The following is a 22,426-nucleotide window of genomic DNA, read 5'->3' on the forward strand; positions in this document are numbered from 1 at the left end:
ATCATTTTCTAGAATATCTTAATAATACTTCTTCCCTTAAGCGTTCAGTACATATCAAGGAATATTACACCGCCTACAAACACTTCATCATTAACCTTTCACTGCAGTGCTCGTACCTGAGCGCTTTATCCTCGTTAATGCCACACGATTTTATCCGGGTTAAAAGCTATAACACTTTTTCTGCTGCTCTTTTGGTTGAATATGTGCATTTTTTTTTTCTTTGAGTATTATATTCTCACTACTACCACATGATTTTTACTCAGCTGACATTAATTCTATCCCGCACTCTGGGTGGGTCAACCAGCATCAAATTGGCTCCACTGCTGGCAATGCACTGTAGCGTCACAACATGGCAGCCATTCATGAGTTTCCTGCCACGGTGGAATTCAACTATTTACATGTCTTGCATCACACAAAAGCGACTTGGGCTGTTGGTAGCAATAAATCTAAGCCTTCATCTTTTTCTACAAGCACCCTGAACGCTCGGGAAGGATGTCATGTGATAAAATAATGTGAATTTTTACTTCTGGTGATGCCCGGGAGCCCGCGAGGTTCAAAACAGGAGGGCGAGGAGTGAGAGGAGGGTGGCGGCTGGCAGGGGCATCAAGGGTAGCGCCCGAGTGACTACAGAAGGGAAAAAGAACGTACTTGGTTAGTCTACTACACTACTCGACTTACTACACATGCCGATCTTTCTTTTAATTCTAGGTTGGCATGTTAATAACTTCTAAATTTACTTTGTCTTCCCTATTTGTACATATACTTGCCTTAATATGAACGTACTATCTGCATATTAGTCTACTAGATGCAAACTCAGGGTCAGTTGTCCCTTCACAATGTCTCGCAACAGTGTCAAAATTTCATGAGACCAAATTTACAGAAGTCAAGCAAGTCGGAACCTTGCTTCACTAATTCCAAACACAGGCTTGTAAAGGGATTACTGACCGTCACTCTCCACTTTGTCTTAGAATATCATGAAAATACTGATTATGAACTAAGATGGTGAAAAAAAGAAAATGGGAAAGAGAAAAGAAAACAAGGATGAGGGCATAACAGTAAGATGGTGATGTGACAACTATGAAAGGCCAGGAAGGCCGAACAGTAGGAGGATGAGACAGTACTACAGTGAAAGGTTTATACAGTGGCAGGGCAGTACGGGAAGTGACCGACAGTGAAAGGGCCAACAGTGAGAGGGCGAGAGCAATGAGAGAGCCAATACCTGCACTGGTGGAGATGGCTGGAAGGTTGAGGCTCGGCTCAAACTCAATCATGTTCCTCTGCTCGCCTTCTGGAAACACGGACACGCAGCCATTAGTTACACCTTCCATCATCATCATCATTATCAGTTAGTTACCTTCCATCATCATCATCATCATCATCAGCCATTAGTTGCCGGTATCTTTCTTCACCATCATCATCATTAATCATTTTTTCCACGAGATAACTGGTGGCAATCAATTTTCATATTATCAGTAAATTTACTTTTGCCTTCAGACGAAGTTCGTATTCTGGCTACACCCTGGGGAATTAACTTGGCTGAGGGAAGACGCTCTCAGCATGAAGGACTGAATTTTCTGATTTCATAAAGAAAGCAATAAACGGTGACGGGGATTGATAACTATACTGGTAAAAATGGAGTTTGTAAACTATGAGTAATCGATATCTACTCAAACTTATCTATTCTTTAACGCTGTCACAAGCATTCATCGGCTGTTGTGCTTCCCGTGGCAAAAGGTGAAATGAGGGGTGGGAGAGGTGAGACAAGATGAATCAGAGAGGTGAAGTGTAATGGCGAAGTAAGTGTGCCTGACTCCTTTTGTTTGATGTTACAAACGTTAATATACAAGTCCACATCTAGGTGTTCACTTTCCCAGCCACTGCGATATGAACACGGCTCTTGGACAAGTGTATGGTACTCTTATTTACCTTTACCAACAGCAGGCAAGTAATGCAGTTTATTATTACTTTATTATCTCAAATAGTACTCAGGATTAAACGGCTACACGTGCAGTATATATATATATATATATATATATATATATATATATATATATATATATATATATATATATATATGATGGTAAAGTACCGAAATGATAATAAGGCTTTAACAAGCAACAGCTTCAAGTGTTCAACATAAAGTAGATACTAATACTACTCATGGAATAATAATAATAATAGACAAGATAAAACACATGTAACATAATTAATGTGTGTGGTGAAGTATCAACATAATTACAATAACTACATAACATTAAAAAAAAAACCACACAGGAAAAAATGCAAATGAAGTAAAAATAAATGAAATAATGCTGCAACTACTGGTGATATGTGAAACTAATAATCTTCAACCTATGATGTCTTAGCCCCTTCAGTACAATGACATTTTTTTTTTTTTAATTCAGGCTGCCACTACATGATTTTACAAAGCTTTGGAGGGATCGTAATGAAGGGACTGATGGAGACAGCTTCGACGCCTTTTTCTATGAGACCTCTCTTTAAAATCAACAGAATCGCCGTGTGGTGGCAAAAATAAAATACATAAATTGTACTAAAAATATTACTGAATGATAGGGGATGGTGTCGGGTTTGTTAATGGACAATGTTACGCTAGAATCTGATGCGTTACAGAAAAGGTTTACATTTAAAAACAAAAGGAAATTAAGCACAATCTTAGATTGGTGCTTACACATTACACCCTCATTAAAAGTATTTATAATGGAAAATTTATTACCCCACCTCCCTGTCCTGCCCGTGACCCACCTTCGTGACCACTGACCGCCAGGGGGCTGGGGCGCTTGCGAGTCCTGTTGTCCGCCACGTCCCACACCTGGTCTGTGGGGGACATACACACGCTACGGTACCTTACTGGTGGTGCGATACATTCACACACACACACACACACACACACACACACACACACACACACAAACACACACACACACACACACACACACACTCATTCCCTACATACACCAACTAACATACACTCTTACAAACGCCATTCTTATCCGCACAAACTCTCATTCTCCTCAGAGCTCACACACTTTTCCACTCACACATTCCTCCAGTGACTCGTACTGTACACTCATGTTCTACACAATCTCACACTGGCACAAACACTCTCCTAGCAAGCGGATGGCATTAACACCTTCAGTACGAGAGCGTCCTTACTTTCGTTTACTCCTTCTAACATCAAGTGATTTTAGTGAACCAACGAGACACCTTTCCCAGTGAGGGGGTTAAGTGCAGTTTCCAATTTACGTACAAAATAAATCACAGGAACTCAAATATACACATGTCGATAGAATTAAAAAGTTGCATTGACCCTCCGCTGCTAAGAACGGTACTGCATGCTTTACTTCACTCAGTTTTAAACCACACGATTTTGTTCATCTGACAGATATCCCCTGCGCTTATACTGCATACAGTGTTCCGTGTTTGCTGGGGTCAGCTTTGTTTAACTTATGACTACGTGGCAACGGCACTATCTCCCACAACATCCTAGTAACGTTCAGATCTGTTCAACGCTTCCCTCAAAATCCTCTTTACGTTCAGATCTGTTCAACGCTTCACTCAAAGTCCTCTTACATTCAGAGCTGTTCAACGCATCACTCAAAACCCTCTTACGTTCAGATCTGTTCAACGTTCACTCAAAATCCTCTTACGTTTAGATCTGTTCAACGCTTCACTCAAAATCCTCTTTACGTTCAGATCTGTTCAACACTTCACTCAAATATGTTCACATATTCTCCCCAAGGGTCAGAACCATCTCAGCCTAATTGTGCGGATCATCTCGGATAGTTGACAGAACACTCATACCACAAGCTAAACACACACGTCACATTAAAAGTAAAGGTGGAAGCAGATGCCAAGAGACATTCAGCCGCAGTGAATACCTCCGTAACTGGGGCCTTTGAGTTTGTGGTGGCTTAATCCCTCACTATCCTGGAATACAGGGCCACAGCATCGTACTGGTTACCACAGTTACGTCCCCTGGGTGTTATCTTTGGTATTCATTTTACCTACCAATCCTCACATGGTGGACGAATACCTGACTCAAATGACACAAACTGTACGCACGATAGGATAGGATTTGAGCTCTGATGCTACAGGGCCGGCAGCTCTGTGGCCAACAACACTAACCACTCGGCTGCTATGGGGGTACGGTACATCATATTACCTATACACCAGGTGTAAGCAGTGATGTTCCAAGGATGTACTGAAATATTCACAGTTTTCATTAACCACGAATAAACTTATGTACCCAGGCGCTTAAACTTAGGTAGCATGCGTATCCGTCGCCATAATCATCTGGTGTCACGTGGTTTTCAATTATTATAAACCATAATTGAATTCAGAAGCATTTGAAGAAATAAACTTTTCAAAGAATTAAATGTCACGTGGAAGTTCAGCATGAGAACATAGACATCATGAAATCTGTGTAATATTATTTTTGCTGCACCTTTTTTTTTTTCTGATTTACTATTTTTTTTTTACCTGGTTGTTCACTGAGTACATGCAGTAAAATGTTACAGTAGCTCAGTACCGCTCTATCAGCTGGGGGAAATTTTTAGATGCGGGAGCATCTCCAGGTCTTGCCAGGCCAGTCAATCACACCTCAAGGATTTTCGCACACAAGGCGTTCCATATGATAATACACTTTACCGGAGTCCATATTATAGTCTCTCATCTACCTAGGATTACAGCATTTGTTTTTCAGTAAGCATCGTTGTAACATTATACAAGTCTAAGAATTTTTTTGGCAAAACCTGTCAATGAGCGAAGAGTTAAGGGATTGTAACATGTGCCCGAATCTCCATAAAACAAGTCCTAATAGTTGTAATGAGCATATGGTGATGGCTGAGTCGGCAGAGTGGTGGTCTGGTGTCCTGATGGGCGAGAGTAGAGGTGGTCTGCTGTCCTGATGGGCGCGAGTATATTCTCGGCTGGGGCAGGGAACATTTAAAGGGCCTGAATTTCGTTACAACACTCTGCTAATCTACCATCAAACCCACCGACATGTCATACAAACACCCCAGCTAATACCAATACACCAGTCCTGTATGAAACAGCCTAAGCATGTACTCATCACGGACGGTGGGTGTTTGCAACCACTTCATGGTGGGTATTGGCGCCGAAGCGGCGACAATTGGTGTATGATAAGTAGGACTGCTGAGCCTAACGGAACAGGCTGATGAGCCTATACCCAGAGCTGGACGCATAAAGAAATGCCTCTCAAATTTAGATGCAAGCACAACCATTGTGAATGTTGTCACCTGAGCGAAGTGGGCTACACCCAGACTGATTAATAAGACGTCGTAGTTGCATGAAAATCAGTTCATGCAACCTCTCAATTTCTGCGCTGAAAAGGGTTAGGGATCTTCGCACACATGAAAAAATACACATGAAAAGTGGCAGCGTCCACCATAGGGCTGGTGTAGATACAGTCACATTCGGTAACAGCAAAGGTCGTATGTTCCAAAGACTGCTGCTTCCAAATATCAATGGTTCGGTCAACATTTCTGAACTGGAAAACTTACTTCTGGGTTTCCAAAGTTCACGTACGGTATGCAATAACAGGAACTGCCCCAAACACACACTTAACTTAGACATTTTTAAAGCTGTGGTTACTAGGGTGTCTGCGGACATGACTGAAGACGCGTGGATTGTGTCGATGCAATTTAACAGCATTAGGAGCGTTCGGTAACTATCGTTTATCCATTTCTTTCATTTGTCAAATTATGTCATCGAAACACATGCGACAAATTAATGTAATATACTGTACATTTCCTGCTTTACCTCCTCGTACGCCATTTTCAGGGTACAACAATACATGCCGTTTGAGAGCTCTATTAGACACATACTTGTTGGTGCGTTAACGTGACGGCCGAACAGTTCAGAAGTGAGTGAATTATTCAAGACAGCCGAGATTTTCTGCAAAACAGCCCCAGTCTTGATAGCACGACGAAACCACTGGGTGGTTTATTTCTTTATTTATTTTTGGGTCAGTTATTCCCCTTTTCAGTTACTAAACTGTCAGTTTGTTCACAATGACTCTCGTCTGGTCAGCAGTCAGGGAATGCAGGGAACTTAATATTATACAGCATAAAGAATGCTTACTGTTTGATACCCATCGAGCTATACATATTATGGAAGCACTGCACATGGGTCATAATCCTTTACGTACGAGGTCCCTTGTGAATCCTTTGTTGTTAGAAGGTAAACCCCACCGCTGAATGAATGGACACCCAGAAGCTGCACAATACAAAACAAGAGCTGTGTTTCAACCAAGACTCTGTGCAATGCGTTCAGTTGGCTGAAGGGGCAAATACACTAGTGCATTTGTGCCACCTCAACGGTCACATAACGTCACTACATAACTCAATCTCGACGCATGATGATCGCACTTCATTTGCATACACATTTACCCACATTCGCACCGACACATCCGTATGACGCTACACAGCTCTCATAAATTCATATGATCCAATATGATCTGCATATATACATATTTGTACGGGATGAATTTCCTATTCTATTGCTGTACATCATATTACAACACACACTGCTTTCTACGCTGACATACAATTGCAATAAACTAATGTCACTGAGAAAATTGCCATGAAATATGTTTCGACACATAAAGCTGGTGTTGCAGACCTGACTACCACAGGAAGCTGGTGACTAGTGTGTTTGACTAGGCAGCACAAGAGTTGCAAAGAATGTGTTGTGTTCTGGACTCTAACGAAAATTCCAAAGAAAAATAAAAATTAAATGATATAAATATAGAACGGAAATCATTTAACCATATTCAAACAGGTAACTAATAATTAACCAACACATATAAGGAAACAACACCAAGACGGCTTAAGACACTCGTAAAATGAGGTATAATTATTCATTACGGTGACATCTTCATTATCTTATTCCTGCCGGCGTTACATAATTATAGTGCTTTTAGAGGAGGCTCTTAGGAGTGAAAAGCTTAGTGAAAAGTGTATCAGATCCTTCCAATTCTAAAACTCTCTTCAAAGTTAAATAATAAAAAAGAGCGTCTAGTGTCAGCAAGAATAAAAGACGTCACCGTATCGAAGGGGTTTAATCTAGTTAGGTACAGTCCCAGAACAAAGTATCGTTACCAAAGTGCCAATGAATTCGCAGTTACCATTATGACAAGTATTATTTCGTTACAATATTACTTAAGGATATATGGTTAATCTTACACCCACAATAAATTCTTTCCCGTGTGCTGTGGTCTGTAATAAGTACTGACACACACACAACCCTAAATTACGAGTCTATGGAGTGACAATTTTCCTCCACTGTTTCAAAATTCAAAGAAAGGGAAAGTAGCCTAATGATACTTGTTTCGTGGACTGTACGTCAAGAAAACATCAAGATTAAATATATGCAGGTGTTTCAGTTTTAAATACTGTCATCAAAACGCATCACTAAACCAAAGTATTAATGTACAGAGACAAAGGAAAACAAAGTAGCTTCAAAATATACAGACTGAGTGCCGGAAAAAAAAAAAAATAATAATAATAATCTCGACAGAAATACGATGCCGCATTATACAAAACGGAAGGCCACTACTAGAACATAAGCTAGGTACAGAATCCTACTTAAATTTGTACTAATATGCCTGTAAATTAAAGGACAAAACAGAAAACCTGAGAGAGACAGTTCACAGGGATAAATATACAGTAAGCTTTTAAAATTACGAGTACAGTACAGTATCAAGGCTAAAGATTAATAAGACAAAAAAATAAATGACAAAAGCCACATTAGCAAGGGAAAACATACACACTGACTACAACAAATAAACACAGGAAACACACAAAAGGGAAAAAGACCAGACAGGCGCTTACTGGAAAGATAAAGTCATATCATGCAAAGAAAGTACCAATTCCTTAAAAAAAAAAAAAAAAAAAAAAAATCAGTGCAAGTAACAACCAGCTAAGGAAATAAATGAGCACCTGAATCTCACAAAAAAAAAAAAAAATAAATAAAGACCAAAAAGACGCCATATTCAGAACAATTAGGCCATGCATGTGTACAGTCGGCCACCTGAATCATACACTAATAAGATGGACTAAAATAAATGTTGTGAGTGTGAGGACAGACACGGCAAAAACTTACTGTTGATCTTCTCGAACATTTCAGCCTCGGTGGTGGGGGGTGGGGACGTGGTGGGGGGAGGGCCAGAGTCTGTGAGGGGAGAAAACAAGAGGGTCAACACCACCACAACAACAACGACGACAATAAATATTAATAATAATAATAATAATAATAATAACCTACTATTATTATCATTATTGGTGGTGGTAGTAGTAGTAGTAGTAGTAGTAGCAGTAGCTGTAATAGTAGCGGTAGTGGTAGTAGTAGTAGTAGTAGTAGCAGTAGTAGTAGTAGTATTTTTATTATCATTAGATTAGATGATGATGATGATAATGATTATTGCTGTTGTTATCGTTGTTGATGTCATTATTACAATTACTACTACTATTACTATTACTATTATTATTATTATTACTATTACAACGACTACTGTGTTGTTAAAAGGAGCTGCTATGTTAGCTCTCCTGGCCCCTCTAATGTGAAGTCAGCCAATACAGTGTCACCTGTGAACTGCCACGCCACAGGTAACTGATATACTCCACTGAATCACCATCATCATTTTTGTCATCCTAAATTCCACCAATAAAATGTCAATGAAATGGGTAGCCAGGGTTTTAAAAGTATATGAACGGTAAACATAATAGATAGAGAATTACTATTATTCTCCTAAATTTTATTAATCACACACACACACACACAAATAACGAGAACAAGTGCAGAGGATGTAGCGGCAAATGTTCGACGTCTGGGCAAGGTACAGAACCAGAAAAATGACTGTCGACCAACTCATGAGCGACCTGATACAACCGCCTGTGTTCTGCGGACATCGAAGTTACTCTCTTAACACATACGCATATCCTTGTTAAAAAAATCATGCGTCATATGTTCATAAGGAATATTTAATGTATACAGGATTTACACTAATTTCATGATAAAAGTTAAATTTGAACAAGTAGGTGATAATCTCTTACAAAACTGCTTTTGAACATGGCCGACTTTTCAAGAGGAACGGGTTCGGGTGAAGTTAAATGGGCCGAGATGGAGAATAACCGAGTTCTCTTGTATTCATGTAAATATGGAAATCTCTTTTAGGAAGACTGTGTGATGATGATGATGATGATGATGACGACGCCGAATAACAAATAAACACAACGACTCTCTGGCGTACCGTAGATCTTGATGGTACCGTCCGTCTCGCCCCTGGGGTTCTTTGCTACACAGCGATATGTACCGTAGTCCGCCTCCTCCAGGTACCGCACCGTCAGTAGCATGTGGATCTTGTATTCCGGGTTTCCCTTACGGTTCTCTATGTGGTACTTCTCTGCAGGGGGAGAGGGGGGGGGAGGTTAGTCAGTGGGGAGATGTGAGGGGGTGAATCTGGGGTGGGGAGGACACTGATGTGTTTAGAGGGGAGAAGGAAGAATATCAGAGGGACAGAGAGGGAAGGAGGTTAGTCAGTGGGGAGATGTGAGGAGGTGACACAGGGGTGGGGAGGACAATGATGAGTTTAGAGGGGAAAAGGAAGAATATCATCACTTGTCACTGAAGAAAAAAGTGTAACCTGCAAACATACAGATTTGATAATGTAATAATTTAAGCTTAATTGTCAACATATTAAATGCTATACAAATTAGAGATTAAGAAAAAAAGAAGAAGAATGCCAGGACAGACGTGCCTAAAATTTTCACTTAAACAGAACCATAGAAAAGGACGAAAAACAGAATAAAAGTATAAAAGAAAACGGGGGACAGTGAAGCCAGTTTCCCACTCTTCTACTAATTCATTTTTTCGGTCAAATTAAATATTCAGCCCATCAGGGGAGGGGCGGGCGTCGAAGCTTGGATTTCTTTTTAGTTGGGTCTGGCTCTGTCATCGCCTCTCTCTCATCCTGTCACTCTAGCTCTAATTCTGTCGCTCTTCCTTTCTCCCTCTCTGATCTGATCGAAGTCACTCTCTCCGTTAATCTTATTCTCTTTGTTATCCTCTCTCTCTCTCTCTACCTACCTACCTACCTTCCTCTTCCGTCTGTCCATCTACTGACTTATCTATCTACCTCTATATCTATCTATATCTCTTCACTCTTTTTAGTTCGGTCTAGCGCTGTTAATTTCTCTCTCATTCTGCTGGTCTATCTCTAACTCCGTCACTCTCTTCTTTCAGTTCTCTCTCTCTCACCCAAATCCTCCAATTCTGCCAATCTCCATCTTGGCATATTTATTAGGCGTCAGTCTTTGTCAGTTCTCCTTTTGCCTCCTCTCTCTCTCTCTCTCACCCCTTCAACCCTAGGACGTCCTTTGTATTTTGCTCTTGCTATCTCAGACGATTTTATTCAGCTGAGGACAACAACCAAACAGAAAAGAGGCTAAAGAAATCCAACATCCAACCCCTCCAGTCTGAAAATCTCTCCTATGCTGAAGAAAATCGTCTGGTGGGAAGAAGATTACTAAGACGCCACCGTATTGAAGGGGTTTATACTATGGCCACGATGGATTTCTCTCAGCTAAGGAAAATCGTCTGGCGTTAACTGGAGTGTGAATGTCGAGGTGTTTTGTGCTTTGCTAAAAACGATACGAGTAACTGAGATAGATTTTAACTAAAGGTGAGTATCTATGAGCTTTGAAAATTCGTCTAATAGCTGGTGTGTGTGTGTGGGTGTGTGTATGGCAATATATGTGGCGTGACGATAAGATTACAGGTTTAATTAGGTGTTGGTGTTAGTGTTATTTTCTGCCTTACCTGATTACGTTACAAGATGTGCCTCTCTACAATCCCATCTCTCTCCTCTCCTGACACGTGCACCTACCTGAGTCATAGATCATATTTCCGTCTCCCCTGGTCCAGTAGTTGAGCGACGTGGGGTGAGCCTCTGTATAGCACTCCAGCACCACCGTCTTGCCTCGCGCCGCGCCGATCAGTTGGTGAGGGATCCACAGCATTGGCGGGACTGTTGGGGCAGAGGGAGAGGGAGACTGGTACCCACATAGAGATAACTGTATGAGGTGGTGCGTTCACAGGTAGGAGGGTAAACAGTAAGGGGAACATATTGATTCCCACATGGTTTTGGAGGGAAGGGAATCGGGAACAGAGTAAAAAATCGAAACATGAAAATAATTCTATAATACGAATATATACAGAATGACAGACAAAATGACGGAGAAGAATGGCTGGCGGATATGTGGGCATACGGTATATTATGTATTTATGTATATCAGAGCGTGTGTGTGTGTGTGTGTGTATGTGTGTGTGTGTGTGTGTGTGTGTGTGTGTGTGTGTGTGTGTGAGAGAAAGAGAGAGAGAGAGAGAGATCCAGTGTGTGCTTACAATCCACAGACACGAGGATCCTCTTGCTGACGGTGGGCGGGTATCCGTTTGAGGCGATGCACAGGTAGGCGCCCATACCCATCCTGCTCACCTTGCTCAGACGCAGCACCTCGCCCTCGTACTCCAGCACTGCCCAGGAGACGGAGGAGGAGGGTTAGAGGGTTACTTCAAGGGACATAACACCTACCTAAAGACCTCTACACGATTTTCACCAGACCTCAAAACATCACATCCAGGAATTTCTAACTTTACTTCACAAAAATATCTGGAAAAATTTGACGAGAACTACGATTTTCCGTCCTTACTCCATAATTATATAAGAGGATTTTGTCCCTACTCAGTAACGACAATTCCCTCCTTCACATACCTTCCTACCTCGAATACAAGGAAGACAAACAGACGGGGTATAAACATCATAAATTCTAAATAATCATCTGAGTAAGAAAAAAAAAATATATAAAAAGATAAAAATAAAAACGACCACCGCAATAGACAAATTTACAGGCTGACACAGAGGCCCTGAAAGTGGAAGCAAAGTTAAGCTGGTCTCCCCTGGTCTCCCCTCTCACAATCCGTCTCACTCAGTTCACCCAAATAACAGGACTAGAATCAAAGGAGCAAGTATTATTTTCCCATCCATTATGTTTACCGAGGGGGCGGAGAGAGAGAGAGAGAGAGGGGGGGGGGTTAAAAGAAAGAAAAGTAGGAACGGGAAGAAAAGGGGGAATCGGGGTGGGTAAGTATTGCTGTTTATGACGACAATGATCATTACTGCGACGACGACGATAATGACAATGATAACAACGACGATACTGATGATAATAATGATAATGACGTTGATAAATAAATTCAAGAGTCGTGAATCTAAACTAAAACTAAGACAACTATAAACAGGAATGCTGATAAACTTCCACGACACTGACACTCCATCTTATCAAAATCTCATTCAATAACTATATCATTCCACTTAAGGAGCTTAGAGGGAGAGTGACAGCCAAAATCAATCCTTCCCAAAGCTGGAGAAGTACGAATGGATAAGGCGTATCCAGAGTGAGAGAAGCATATAAAAGGTTAAGTCTTGCAAAGGCTATGTCTGTTTGTCATTCGGTAAATATCAAAGGTATGAATCGACTTGGTGAGTAAATAGGTATGCACAGGAAAGGGCATACAACTAGCACCTACTTTCAATGCCTGCCACAAATATCTCTGGGTACGCACAGAGGGAGAGACAACGACGCTACCACTAAACCACCGTGGTACCCTGATTACGAAAACTTTCAATAATCCCTTCATTAAGGCTTTTTATTAATTTTTTTTACAGTTTATTCGCGCTACCTCCGGACGAATTTCTTCAACTTAGGGGAAGAAACTTGTACTGAACCGATTCATGAAGGCTACATTTATCTCTTTTACTTCTCCATTAAAAAAAAAAAAAAAACTAAGCTGAACAATATCGTCCGACGGGCAAGAATAAAATTAAATAATGTGATCAGTGTCTAGCTTAAATGTGTGTGTGTGTGTATATATATATATATATATATATATATATATATATATATATATAAAGAACAGAATAAAAATACAGCTTAATAGAAGTATCAAAGTAAATTTATGAAGGACGAAAGATGGGAGGAAGAAGAGGAAGGAGGGAGGAAAGAAGGATAGAAACAAAGGAGGGAAGCTAAAATGGGAAAAATGGTAGGAAGTAGGAAACTAAAGAATGGTGGAGAGAAGAGGAAGGGAGGGATATAAAATGAGACAGAGGAAGAAGGAGGGTAGGGAGGAGGAAACGGAGGAAAAGATACAAAGAGGAAAGGAAGGAAGTTAGGAGGTAAAGGAGAGCAAGAAGAGAAAATACTATTAATATCTTTTTATTTGGTCAGAGAAAACACTATTAATATCTCTTTTTATTGGGTCATTTTACTTTTCCTCTTCTTTCTCTTCTTCTTCACTCTCCCTTCCTTCTCCCTCTCCTTCCATACCAAATCACAGCTCCCTTGGGTCCATTTCTCTTTCTCTCCCTCCTTGCTCTCTCTCGCCCTCTCTCTCTCTGCCTTCCACCTCATTTCTATCACCCAGTTCAGATCTGACGTTCATTTTCTCTTTTTCTCAAACTATTTCCACTTCCATTCTCTCTCACATTATTCTTTTCTTTATCACTATGTCTTTCTCTTTCCTTTACCTCCTTTCTTCTTTGGTTCCTTGTGTTAACTGAATCTCTCTCTCTCTCTCTCTCAACAACAGCTAATGACCTTGCCCCCCATCATTAGGCCATTTAAGGGGTGGTAATGATGGCTGTTAAGATACAATCAGCTCTGGGTGTGTGGGGGGTGGGGTGGGGGTGGGGGGTCATGGTGTGTAGAGATTGACCACTTTTCAATAGCTCTCTCTCTCTCTCTCTCTCTCTCTCTCTCTCTCTCACACACACACACACACACACACACACACACACACACACACACACACACACACACACACACACACACACACACACACACACTCAACAATCGCTCAAGTGTGTCTGAAATAAACAGTAGTCCATTCTCATATTCCTTTTCCCCTGTGAGGGGAGACTAAATTTGCCTATATCGGGAGATCCCAAGCACTTCCTCATTACGAATTTAGTTAAGCACAGGGCTCATTAAGCACACTAGAAGGAGGACAAATTTCCCCTTTATTTTCCTTCAAATTTTGTCATAAAAATAAATTAAACTTCATGGAGATCTCTTGTCGGGATGTGGATGTCGAAGATAATTTTTGGCTTCTTCAGTTTCTATCCTAAACTTAAATAAATCAGTTAGACGTATAAAAAACGGAAAAATTAACGATACTGTACTGAAGGGGTAAATATTCTCATCTCCCTTTTACGTTATTAATGAAAAAATATATATAAAGTTCAACTCGAGGATGTATTTTCTTTTTATATCGTATTCTGGCTACCACACAGAGAACTTCATAAGGTATACGACACATGAAAGACACATCTACTCCTTAAGAATTCAACACTTTCTTTAAGCTGAGTATAGAGCATCTTGAAGTAAGGTAAATAAAGTATAAGACACGTTCTCTTAGCAAAGGAATATATACAGAGAAAAACTACCAAAAACATGGGGGGTAGTGCTGTGGTCTTGGGTGCAATGTAAATAGTTCCGTTATAGATGCAAGGAAACTATCAAAACCCAAGAGAAAACGGTGCCCAGCCTACCACCCTCACTCTCCCTCCACGTCGCCTCTCAAAGTTACGATCATTACCATAAATCACCAAAGAAACATGTAACTGGTATCCATCATGGCGCTAAGGCATTAAATAAAAATAAAATAATAAAGTATCCACCAAATAACAGGCAGAACAAAAATCATGGTCGAAATGGGAAGAAAAAAAGACGGTGGGGACTAACGAGGTATAAAATAAAGAAAATAATAACGCATCCACTAGTTAAAAAGCAGAACACAAATCATGGTCGAAAAAGGGAAAAAATGAAAAAAGGGCACGGTAATAGCTGGAGGAAAACGAATATCTATGGTATATCAGAAGAAAAAATTAAATACGAAGGGAAAAGACCGCAACTGGAAGAACAGAATTTCGTTAATGATTCGTCACATGACCCTCGAACATCTCATAAAAACAACTTCGCTAAAATTATAAAAAAAAAACTGACCAGTCCTTCATTACATCCCTAGCAAGATTCAATATAAATGGTTCGGCAGTAGTGTTCAAGCGGTGACATGTGAGGGTGTGTGCGCCATCTGTCTGTGCGGGGACGTATGGGGCTCAGGGAACAGACTGCCTAATCTATCACTCTATAACCAGAACCTGAAAACGAAAAACACTTAGGACTTGAAGGAGGGGGTGCAAAAAATTCTAAAGGGAATGTATGAAAATGAAAGCAGCCATACTTCTCTGGATTCTAAGGAAAAGGGAGGGGAGGGGAGAGAAGGCTGAGAGGACTTGAGGCTGAGGGGACATAAAGCAGAGGAGAAAGAGTGGACAATACCTCCCAAAACAGTGTAATTCAGTCTCCCCCCCCCCACCTCTGATGTATGCATCCCCTACTCTCTCTCTCTCTCTCTCTCTCCATCGCACACATTCTCTTTCACGGCTGCCTTTTTTAACTTTTATTTCCTGTAAGCTTTCTTCTACAGTTCACATCTCATTCCTTTCCTCTCTCTCTCTCTCTACCATTTCTCCCTCTCTCTCCCTCTCTCACGCCTTTCTTCCCTCTCTCCATTCCATAAATCCTCCGGGACGAATAACAGCGATAAAGAAGGTAATTTAGGGCGATAAAAAGAAAGCGATTATTTTCATCTCCCTTCAAAACACCTCGATGGAGATTAATGTATATGTATTTCTTTTTTTTCTCTCTCTCTCTGGCTTCTTGCTCGATGATGGCGTGAGAGAGAGAGAGAGAGAGAGAGAGAGAGAGAGAGAGAGAGAGAACGGCGGGGCAACACAGAAAACGGGAACGTGAATGGGGGACGACGATAATAGCAAGTCTCAAATCAGGGCGCAATAAAAGCGATCAGGGTGTTGTGTGGGTGGGTCTGGGGCGCTACCACCATCGCTACTACCACAGCTACCACTATCACAACCACTGCTAGCACTACATTAAATACCACTACCACTACTACTACTACTAATCATAACCATCATTACAACTGCCACAACTACACAATCCAATCACTACTAATACTACTGTCAATCACAACCACTACTACTACTACTATAATTAATTTACTACTACTAGTACTACTAATACCATCACCACCTAGGCCATAACCATTAGTGTCACAACTACCACTTCTGTTACTAATACTACCATAATTACTACTTCTACTACCACCACCACTACCACTACTACTACTGCGACTATCACCGCTAGTATTAGTACAACCACAACTACCAACATGAACATCAATATTCATCCTCTCTCCAGCCTCCAAACCACCACACCCACTCCAAACACAACTACCACCACTAACACTACCACAGCTACCATAACCACCACTACCACAACTTTCTCCCTACCACAACTACTACAACAACCACCATCACACTTATCTTTACCCCAAGTTCCACCACAACTACCACAATTACCACAACTACCACAATCGGATCAATAGCCCTCTAATGCGCCCTGAAATTTATTAGATATGCAAGTGACTATTACAATCGAGGGAATAATGGGAGAGAGAAAAGGGAGGGAGGGAAGGAGGGAGGGAAGGAGGGAGGGGGGAGGGAGGGAGGAAACGGAGAGAGGGAGGGTGAGAAAGGAAAAGAGGAATAGAGGCGGGGGGGGGAAGGAGAGAGGGAGGGTGAGAAGGTGAAAGGGAAGGAGGAGGAGAGACGGGGGGGGGGGGAAGGAGAGAGGGAGGATGGGAGGGAACAGGAGAGAAGGGAAAATACGTAGCGGAGGAGGAGCGGAAGGAAGTAGGGAGGAAAGTATGAAGAAAGGGAGAGTATAGAGGTATAGAGAGAAAGTAGAGGTAGGGAGACAAGTAGCAAGACTGGGAGAGAAGGGAGATTAGTGAAGGGAGGGACGCGGGGATGGAGGAAAGGAAAATGGAAAAAGACGATGATGATGATGCCATAGGTTGTATACAGAAGGCATAACCACTACCGCTTCCGTAATTACCTACAATCCCTACCACTACCACAGTCACCACATCCACAACTACCACTACCACAGTCACCACAAGCACCACAATTACCTTAACTGTTATTTCCAGGACCATCACATCTACCACAATCACCACCACCACAAACACAATCAACACCACCATAATCACCACCACTACCACGAACACCACCACAATCACGACAACTACCACAATCACCACCACCACCACAATCACCACCACCACCACAATCACCACCACCACCACAATCACCACCACCACCACAATCAACACCACTACCACGAACACCACCACAATCACGACAACTACCACAATCACCACCACTACCACAATCACTACCACTACGACCATTTCCACAACCATCAACCAAGCGGTGCGTAAGTAGTGGCAGATTGAAGAGAGGGGGAGGAGAGGAAGGGAGAGAGAGAGAGAGGGGGGGAGGGACGGAAGGGGGGAGAAAGGAGAGAGGGAGAGTGGGAAGTGAAAATAAAAGGGGGGGGGGAAGGAGAGGAATGAATGAATGGAGAATGAAGGAAGGAAGGAAGGAGAGAGAGAGAGAGAGAGGATGGGGAAAGGGAAGGAGGGAGAGTGGGAAGTTAAAAAAAGGGAAAGAGAGGAATGAATGAATGGAGGAGGAAGGAAGGAAGGAAGGGGAAAGAGAGAGAGAGAGAGAGAGAGAGAGAGAGAGAGAGAGAGAGAGAGAGAGGGTATTCTCAGCCTTAGACTTTACACGGCTTCAGAGAGAGAGAGAGGGGGGGGGGGTATTCTCAGCCTTAGACTTTACACGGCTTGAGAGAGAGAGACAGAGAGAGAGAGAAAGAGAGAAACCCTCCTTCTCTCTCTAAAGCCGTGTAAAGTCTAAGGCTGAGGCACAATACTCCTCCCATCTCTCTCTCTCTCTCTCTCTCTCTCTCTCTCTCTCTCTCTCGTGTCGATCTTTCTCGCTGCCACGGAATAAAACTTTCACTCCCGGTATTGTGCTGTAATCTCTCTCTCTCTCTCTCTCTCTCTGCCTGTCTGTCTGTCTGTCTGTCTGCCTGTCTGCCTGTCTGTTTGTCTCTCTCTCTCATATGCTCTTCAACCTTTCACACCTCCTTTCCCTTCCCTTCTTCTTCCCCTTTTCCCTTTCTCTCTCCATCTCTTCCAGTTTTTCGCGTAGCCTTCCCCCCACTCTCTCTGTCCCACGTATTTTCTTCTCTCCCTCCTACCCTCCCTCTCTCCTTCTTTCTCTCCCTCCTACCCTGCCTCTCTCCTTCTTTCTCTCCCTCCTACCCTGCCTCTCTCCTCTTCCTTCTCTCCCTCCTACCCTCCCCCTCCCTCTCCCCCACCCCCCTCCTCCATTGTGACGACGTGATAGGCAATATTGCAAATGCGCATTCCTACTTCCTTATCCCTCCTTCTCTCTCTCTCTCTCTCTCTCTCTCTCTCTCTCCTCGCTTCTCCCTATACCTCGTTTCCTCCTCTCTCTTCCTCCCCCCCCAACCTTCTCTCTCTCTCTCCCTCCCTCTCGCCTTGTGCCTCTTTTCTTTCTCACCTTTTCTCCTATTCACCCTCTCTCTTTCTCTCCCTCCCTCCCTCTTTCCACCCTACTTTCCTTTGTGCCTCTTCTCTTCCTCCCTGTCTATCTCTCACATATTATTGCTTCTTTATCTCTCCCTGTCTCCTGTTGTCCTGTCCTCTTTTCTCCCTTTTTTTTTTTCTTAGAGTATTGTGGTCTTTCTCATTTTTTCCTGCCGGCCTCATACTTTTCTCCCTTTGTATTTAACTTATCATTTATATTCTTCTACTTTTAATCTAACCTATAACAAGTGACCTTCAAAGAACAGATCATTTTTTTCTGTGTGAGCCATTGTACTCCTCTTCCTCCACCTTTCCTTCCTTCTTTTCTCTCATTCCTCCTTTCTTCCTCCCTCCCATCCACTTCTCTCTTAGTCTCCATATTATTCACATTCGCCTTTTCCTTCCCATATTCCTGTCAGTTACTAGAGTTTTTCTTATTCGCTCTCCTCTTATTTCTTTTATTTCCTCCTTCCTCACTCCTCTCCTCCCTCCCTCCCTCCTTCCCTCCCTCCATTCCTCTCTCCCTCTTACTCTATTTTTCCCTCCTAGTTTCCATTTTATGCTCTGTGTCTGTTTGTCTGTCTGTCTGTCTGTCTCTCTCTCTCTGCTGGAATGCCGGTGGACCAAAAGAAGGAAGAATGTAAGAAAGAAAAAGAAGAACGAGAAATAAAAGTCACAGTTTGAATAATAAGCTGAGGGAAAGAAAAAGAAGGAAACATGATAGAAAGTAAGAAAAAAGGAAAAAAAAACAGTATGAGGTGGAAACAGAGACAAGAACAGAGAATACATTTATGAGGAAAAGGAAGAAAAAGGCTTATAATAATAATAATAATAATAATAATAATAAAAATAATAAAATATAAAAAAATAATAATGTGTGATCTAATGGGTAAAGGCGCTAAAACTCGATGAAGCCTATAGGGGTTTCCATCAGGGGGGTGGTTGAGGTTTACAGTTCACATAATGCCACTCAGGGACGAAAAAGGCTGGTCACCCTTGCTTTCAAATATTGGGATGAGTAGCCTAGTTCCGGGTCCCTACGCTCCTGATGGGCGAAAAGGGAGTGGACGATGAATGATAAACACAGTAAGTCATTGCTCTATTACCTCCTACTGGGTGTGCAGGATTGATGTGTACGGAGAGAGAGAGAGAGAGAGAGAGAGAGAGAGAGAGAGAGAGAGAGAGAGAGAGAGAGAGAGTGTGTGTGTGTGTGTGTGTGTGTGTGTGTGTGTGTGTGTGTGTGTGTGTGTGTGTGTGTGTGTGTGTGTGTGTTCAGAACACTTAAAAGGACACCAGTCTACAACCTCGAAAGCACTTGAGATTACGAAATGCCCCAACTATTTCTAGAAGAACTCTACCATAAAACCACCAGATAATAATAATAATAATAATAATAATAATAACACTACTATTACTACTACTACTACTAATAATAATAATAAGTGTACGTCAGTTTCTGTTTTTTTTCTTGTTTTCAAAAGGCTGTTATTTTTTCCATAAGTCGGCGCGATGGTGCAAAAAATGGGACAAAAATGACACTGACTAAAACCTTGAGAAAGAGAGAGAGAGAGAGAGAGAGAGAGAGAGAGAGAGAGAGAGAGAGAGAGAGAGAGAGAGAGAATGAAACAATCTAAAAAATACGGACGAAAATGAAAGGAATACAGCGAAAAATGGGAAATGAGAGAGAGAGAGAGAGAGAGAGAGAGAGAGAGAGAGAGAGAGGTCAGTTTTCCAGTTGCTGGTTAGTGTAATTGTTCACTACGACTGTTATTAATGGTGAGGGGGAGGGGGGAGAGAAGGAGGGATGTATGGAGGGAAACAGGGAGGGTAAGAGAGATAGATGGAGAGAGGAGGGAGGGAGAGGGAGAGAAGGAGGGATGTAAGGAAAGAGGGAGGGCAAGAGAGATGAATGGAGAGAGGAGGGAGGGAGAGGAAGAGAGGGAGAGCGGGAGGGATGTACGGAGAGAAAGAGGGAGGGCAAGAAAGATGGATGGAGAGAGGAGGGAAGGAGAGGAAGAAAGGGAGAAGATGGTATGAGGGAAGGATACGAGGGAAATGTAGGAATGAAGGAATTATGGGTTAAGGGGTAGTGGAGAAAAGAGGAAAGAGGAAGGAAGAAGAGAGAAAGGTGGAGAATGTGAAGGAAAAGAAGGGACAGCGGTAAAGACATGAAGTGGGAGCTAAGAGGAGAAAGGAAAAGGGGAAAGGAAAAAAAGGAGAGGAAAGGAGAGAGAAGGCTAGAGAGAGAAGGACAAGTGGAAGGAAGAGAAGGAAGTAAGGAAGGAAAGAAGAGAGAGAGGGGGGACGATGGAGGGAGGGGAGGGAGGAAAGAAGGAGGAAGAGAAAGAGATAGGAAGGGATAGAGGGCGAGAAGGAAAGAGGAAGAGGAAGGTAGAGAGAGAAGAGAAGGAAGGATGGAAGGAGGGACGGAAGAAAGACACAGAAGAGAGGGATGGATGGAAGGAGGGAGAGCGGGAGGAGGTTAAGTGAGGAAGGGCAAGAAAGGGAGGACGAGATTGAATCAGGGATGAAAGGGGGCAGATGGAAGGGAGAATAAGGAGGATATGAAGCAAATGGAAGGGAGAATAAGGAGGATATGAAGCAAATGGAAGGGAGAATAAGAATGAAAGATAGCAGTTGAAAGAGAATAAGAATGGCAGATGGAAGGGAGAATAAGACTGAAAGGGAGCAGATGGAAGGGAGATTAAGAATGCAAGGGAGCAGATGGAAGGGAGGCTAAGAATGAAAGGGAGCAGATGGAAGAGAAAAGGCAGGCATGGAAAGGGAGCAATGATGGAAGAAAATGAAGGAGAGAAAAGCAATAATAATTATAATAAGATGGAAAATGTGACTACGGAAAGATGAGGAAAGAGGAATGAAAAAGAAAGGGCAAGAAAGAGGCGACTGAAGCAAAGGAGAGGAAAGGAAAGGAAACGAAAGGAAGGAAGGAAGGATAATTGAATGGCTATGGTATAAGAAATGAGAGAGAGAGAGAGAGAGAGAGAGAGAGAGAGAGAGAGAATTTAATGGGTCCTGTGTGGTTTGATTTCCCAAGTGGAGGGAAGGAAGGATGAGAGAAGACAGAAAGGAAGAAGGGAAAGAAAGGAGAAAGTGAGAGAAAGGGGAAAGAGAAAGGAACGAGAGAAAGATAGGAGGAAGCAAGAGAAAGGAGGAAAAGAAAGAAGGCATGAAGGAAAAGAGGAAACAGAGAAAGGAAAGGAAATGCCGGGAAGGAAAGAAAGAAGGAAGTTAGGAAGGAAGTGAAAGGAGGAAGAAAGAGAAAGCATGATAGGGAAAAGTTTAAGAAAAAGAAAAGGAGGAACACGAAAGCAGGAAAAAGGGAAAAGGAAAGGAAAATTAGGAGGTAAGAAAAAGGAGGAAAAATAAAGAAAATATTTGAGTAGGTAACAGAATAGGGAGACAGAAAATGAGGAAACAATAAAAATTGTAAAAGAGAAAAGAAGCAAACAGAAAAAGGACAAAAAAAAATGGAGAAGAATGAAACAGGGCAAATAAGAGAAAAAAGAAGGAAAATGGAAAGACGGAGGAATGGTAAAATGAGAGAGAGAGAATATCACCATCTCCCCCCTCCCTCTCACTAAACAGCGTGATACAGACCGGAGATAGGACCATGGTGAATCTCACATCACAACAACACTGGGACACAACACTCTTACTCCCCACACCCCAGTCCCTCTCACAGAACCCGGCAGGAAAAAGTAAGAAGGATCACCATCGCTTATACTGTAGAAATGATAACCAGGTAACCCTCAACTTGGATCAA

The 22,426-nt window shown here is 42.1% G+C and overlaps 1 protein-coding gene across 1 annotated transcript in view; it reads right to left on the reverse strand.

Moving 5' to 3' along the window:
- Window positions 1-202: 202 nt before the first annotated feature.
- LOC145394088 (lachesin-like) overlaps window positions 203-22,426 on the reverse strand; it is a 331,804-nt gene continuing 309,580 nt past the window's right edge. Inside the window, exons 5-11 of the mRNA XM_080268060.1 lie at window positions 11,446-11,574; window positions 10,928-11,068; window positions 9,293-9,445; window positions 8,146-8,214; window positions 2,764-2,835; window positions 1,220-1,288; window positions 203-624 (exon numbers count right to left, since the gene is read on the reverse strand). Of these exons, the coding sequence (XP_080124186.1) occupies window positions 554-624; window positions 1,220-1,288; window positions 2,764-2,835; window positions 8,146-8,214; window positions 9,293-9,445; window positions 10,928-11,068; window positions 11,446-11,574 (704 nt within the window). The 3' untranslated portion in view covers window positions 203-553. The remainder of the gene's footprint in view (window positions 625-1,219; window positions 1,289-2,763; window positions 2,836-8,145; window positions 8,215-9,292; window positions 9,446-10,927; window positions 11,069-11,445; window positions 11,575-22,426) is intronic.

This window comes from Coenobita brevimanus, chromosome 26 (genome assembly GCF_032717465.1).
Source record: "Coenobita brevimanus isolate Jiangsu-jjx chromosome 26, ASM3271746v2, whole genome shotgun sequence".
NCBI lineage: Eukaryota > Metazoa > Arthropoda > Malacostraca > Decapoda > Coenobitidae > Coenobita > Coenobita brevimanus.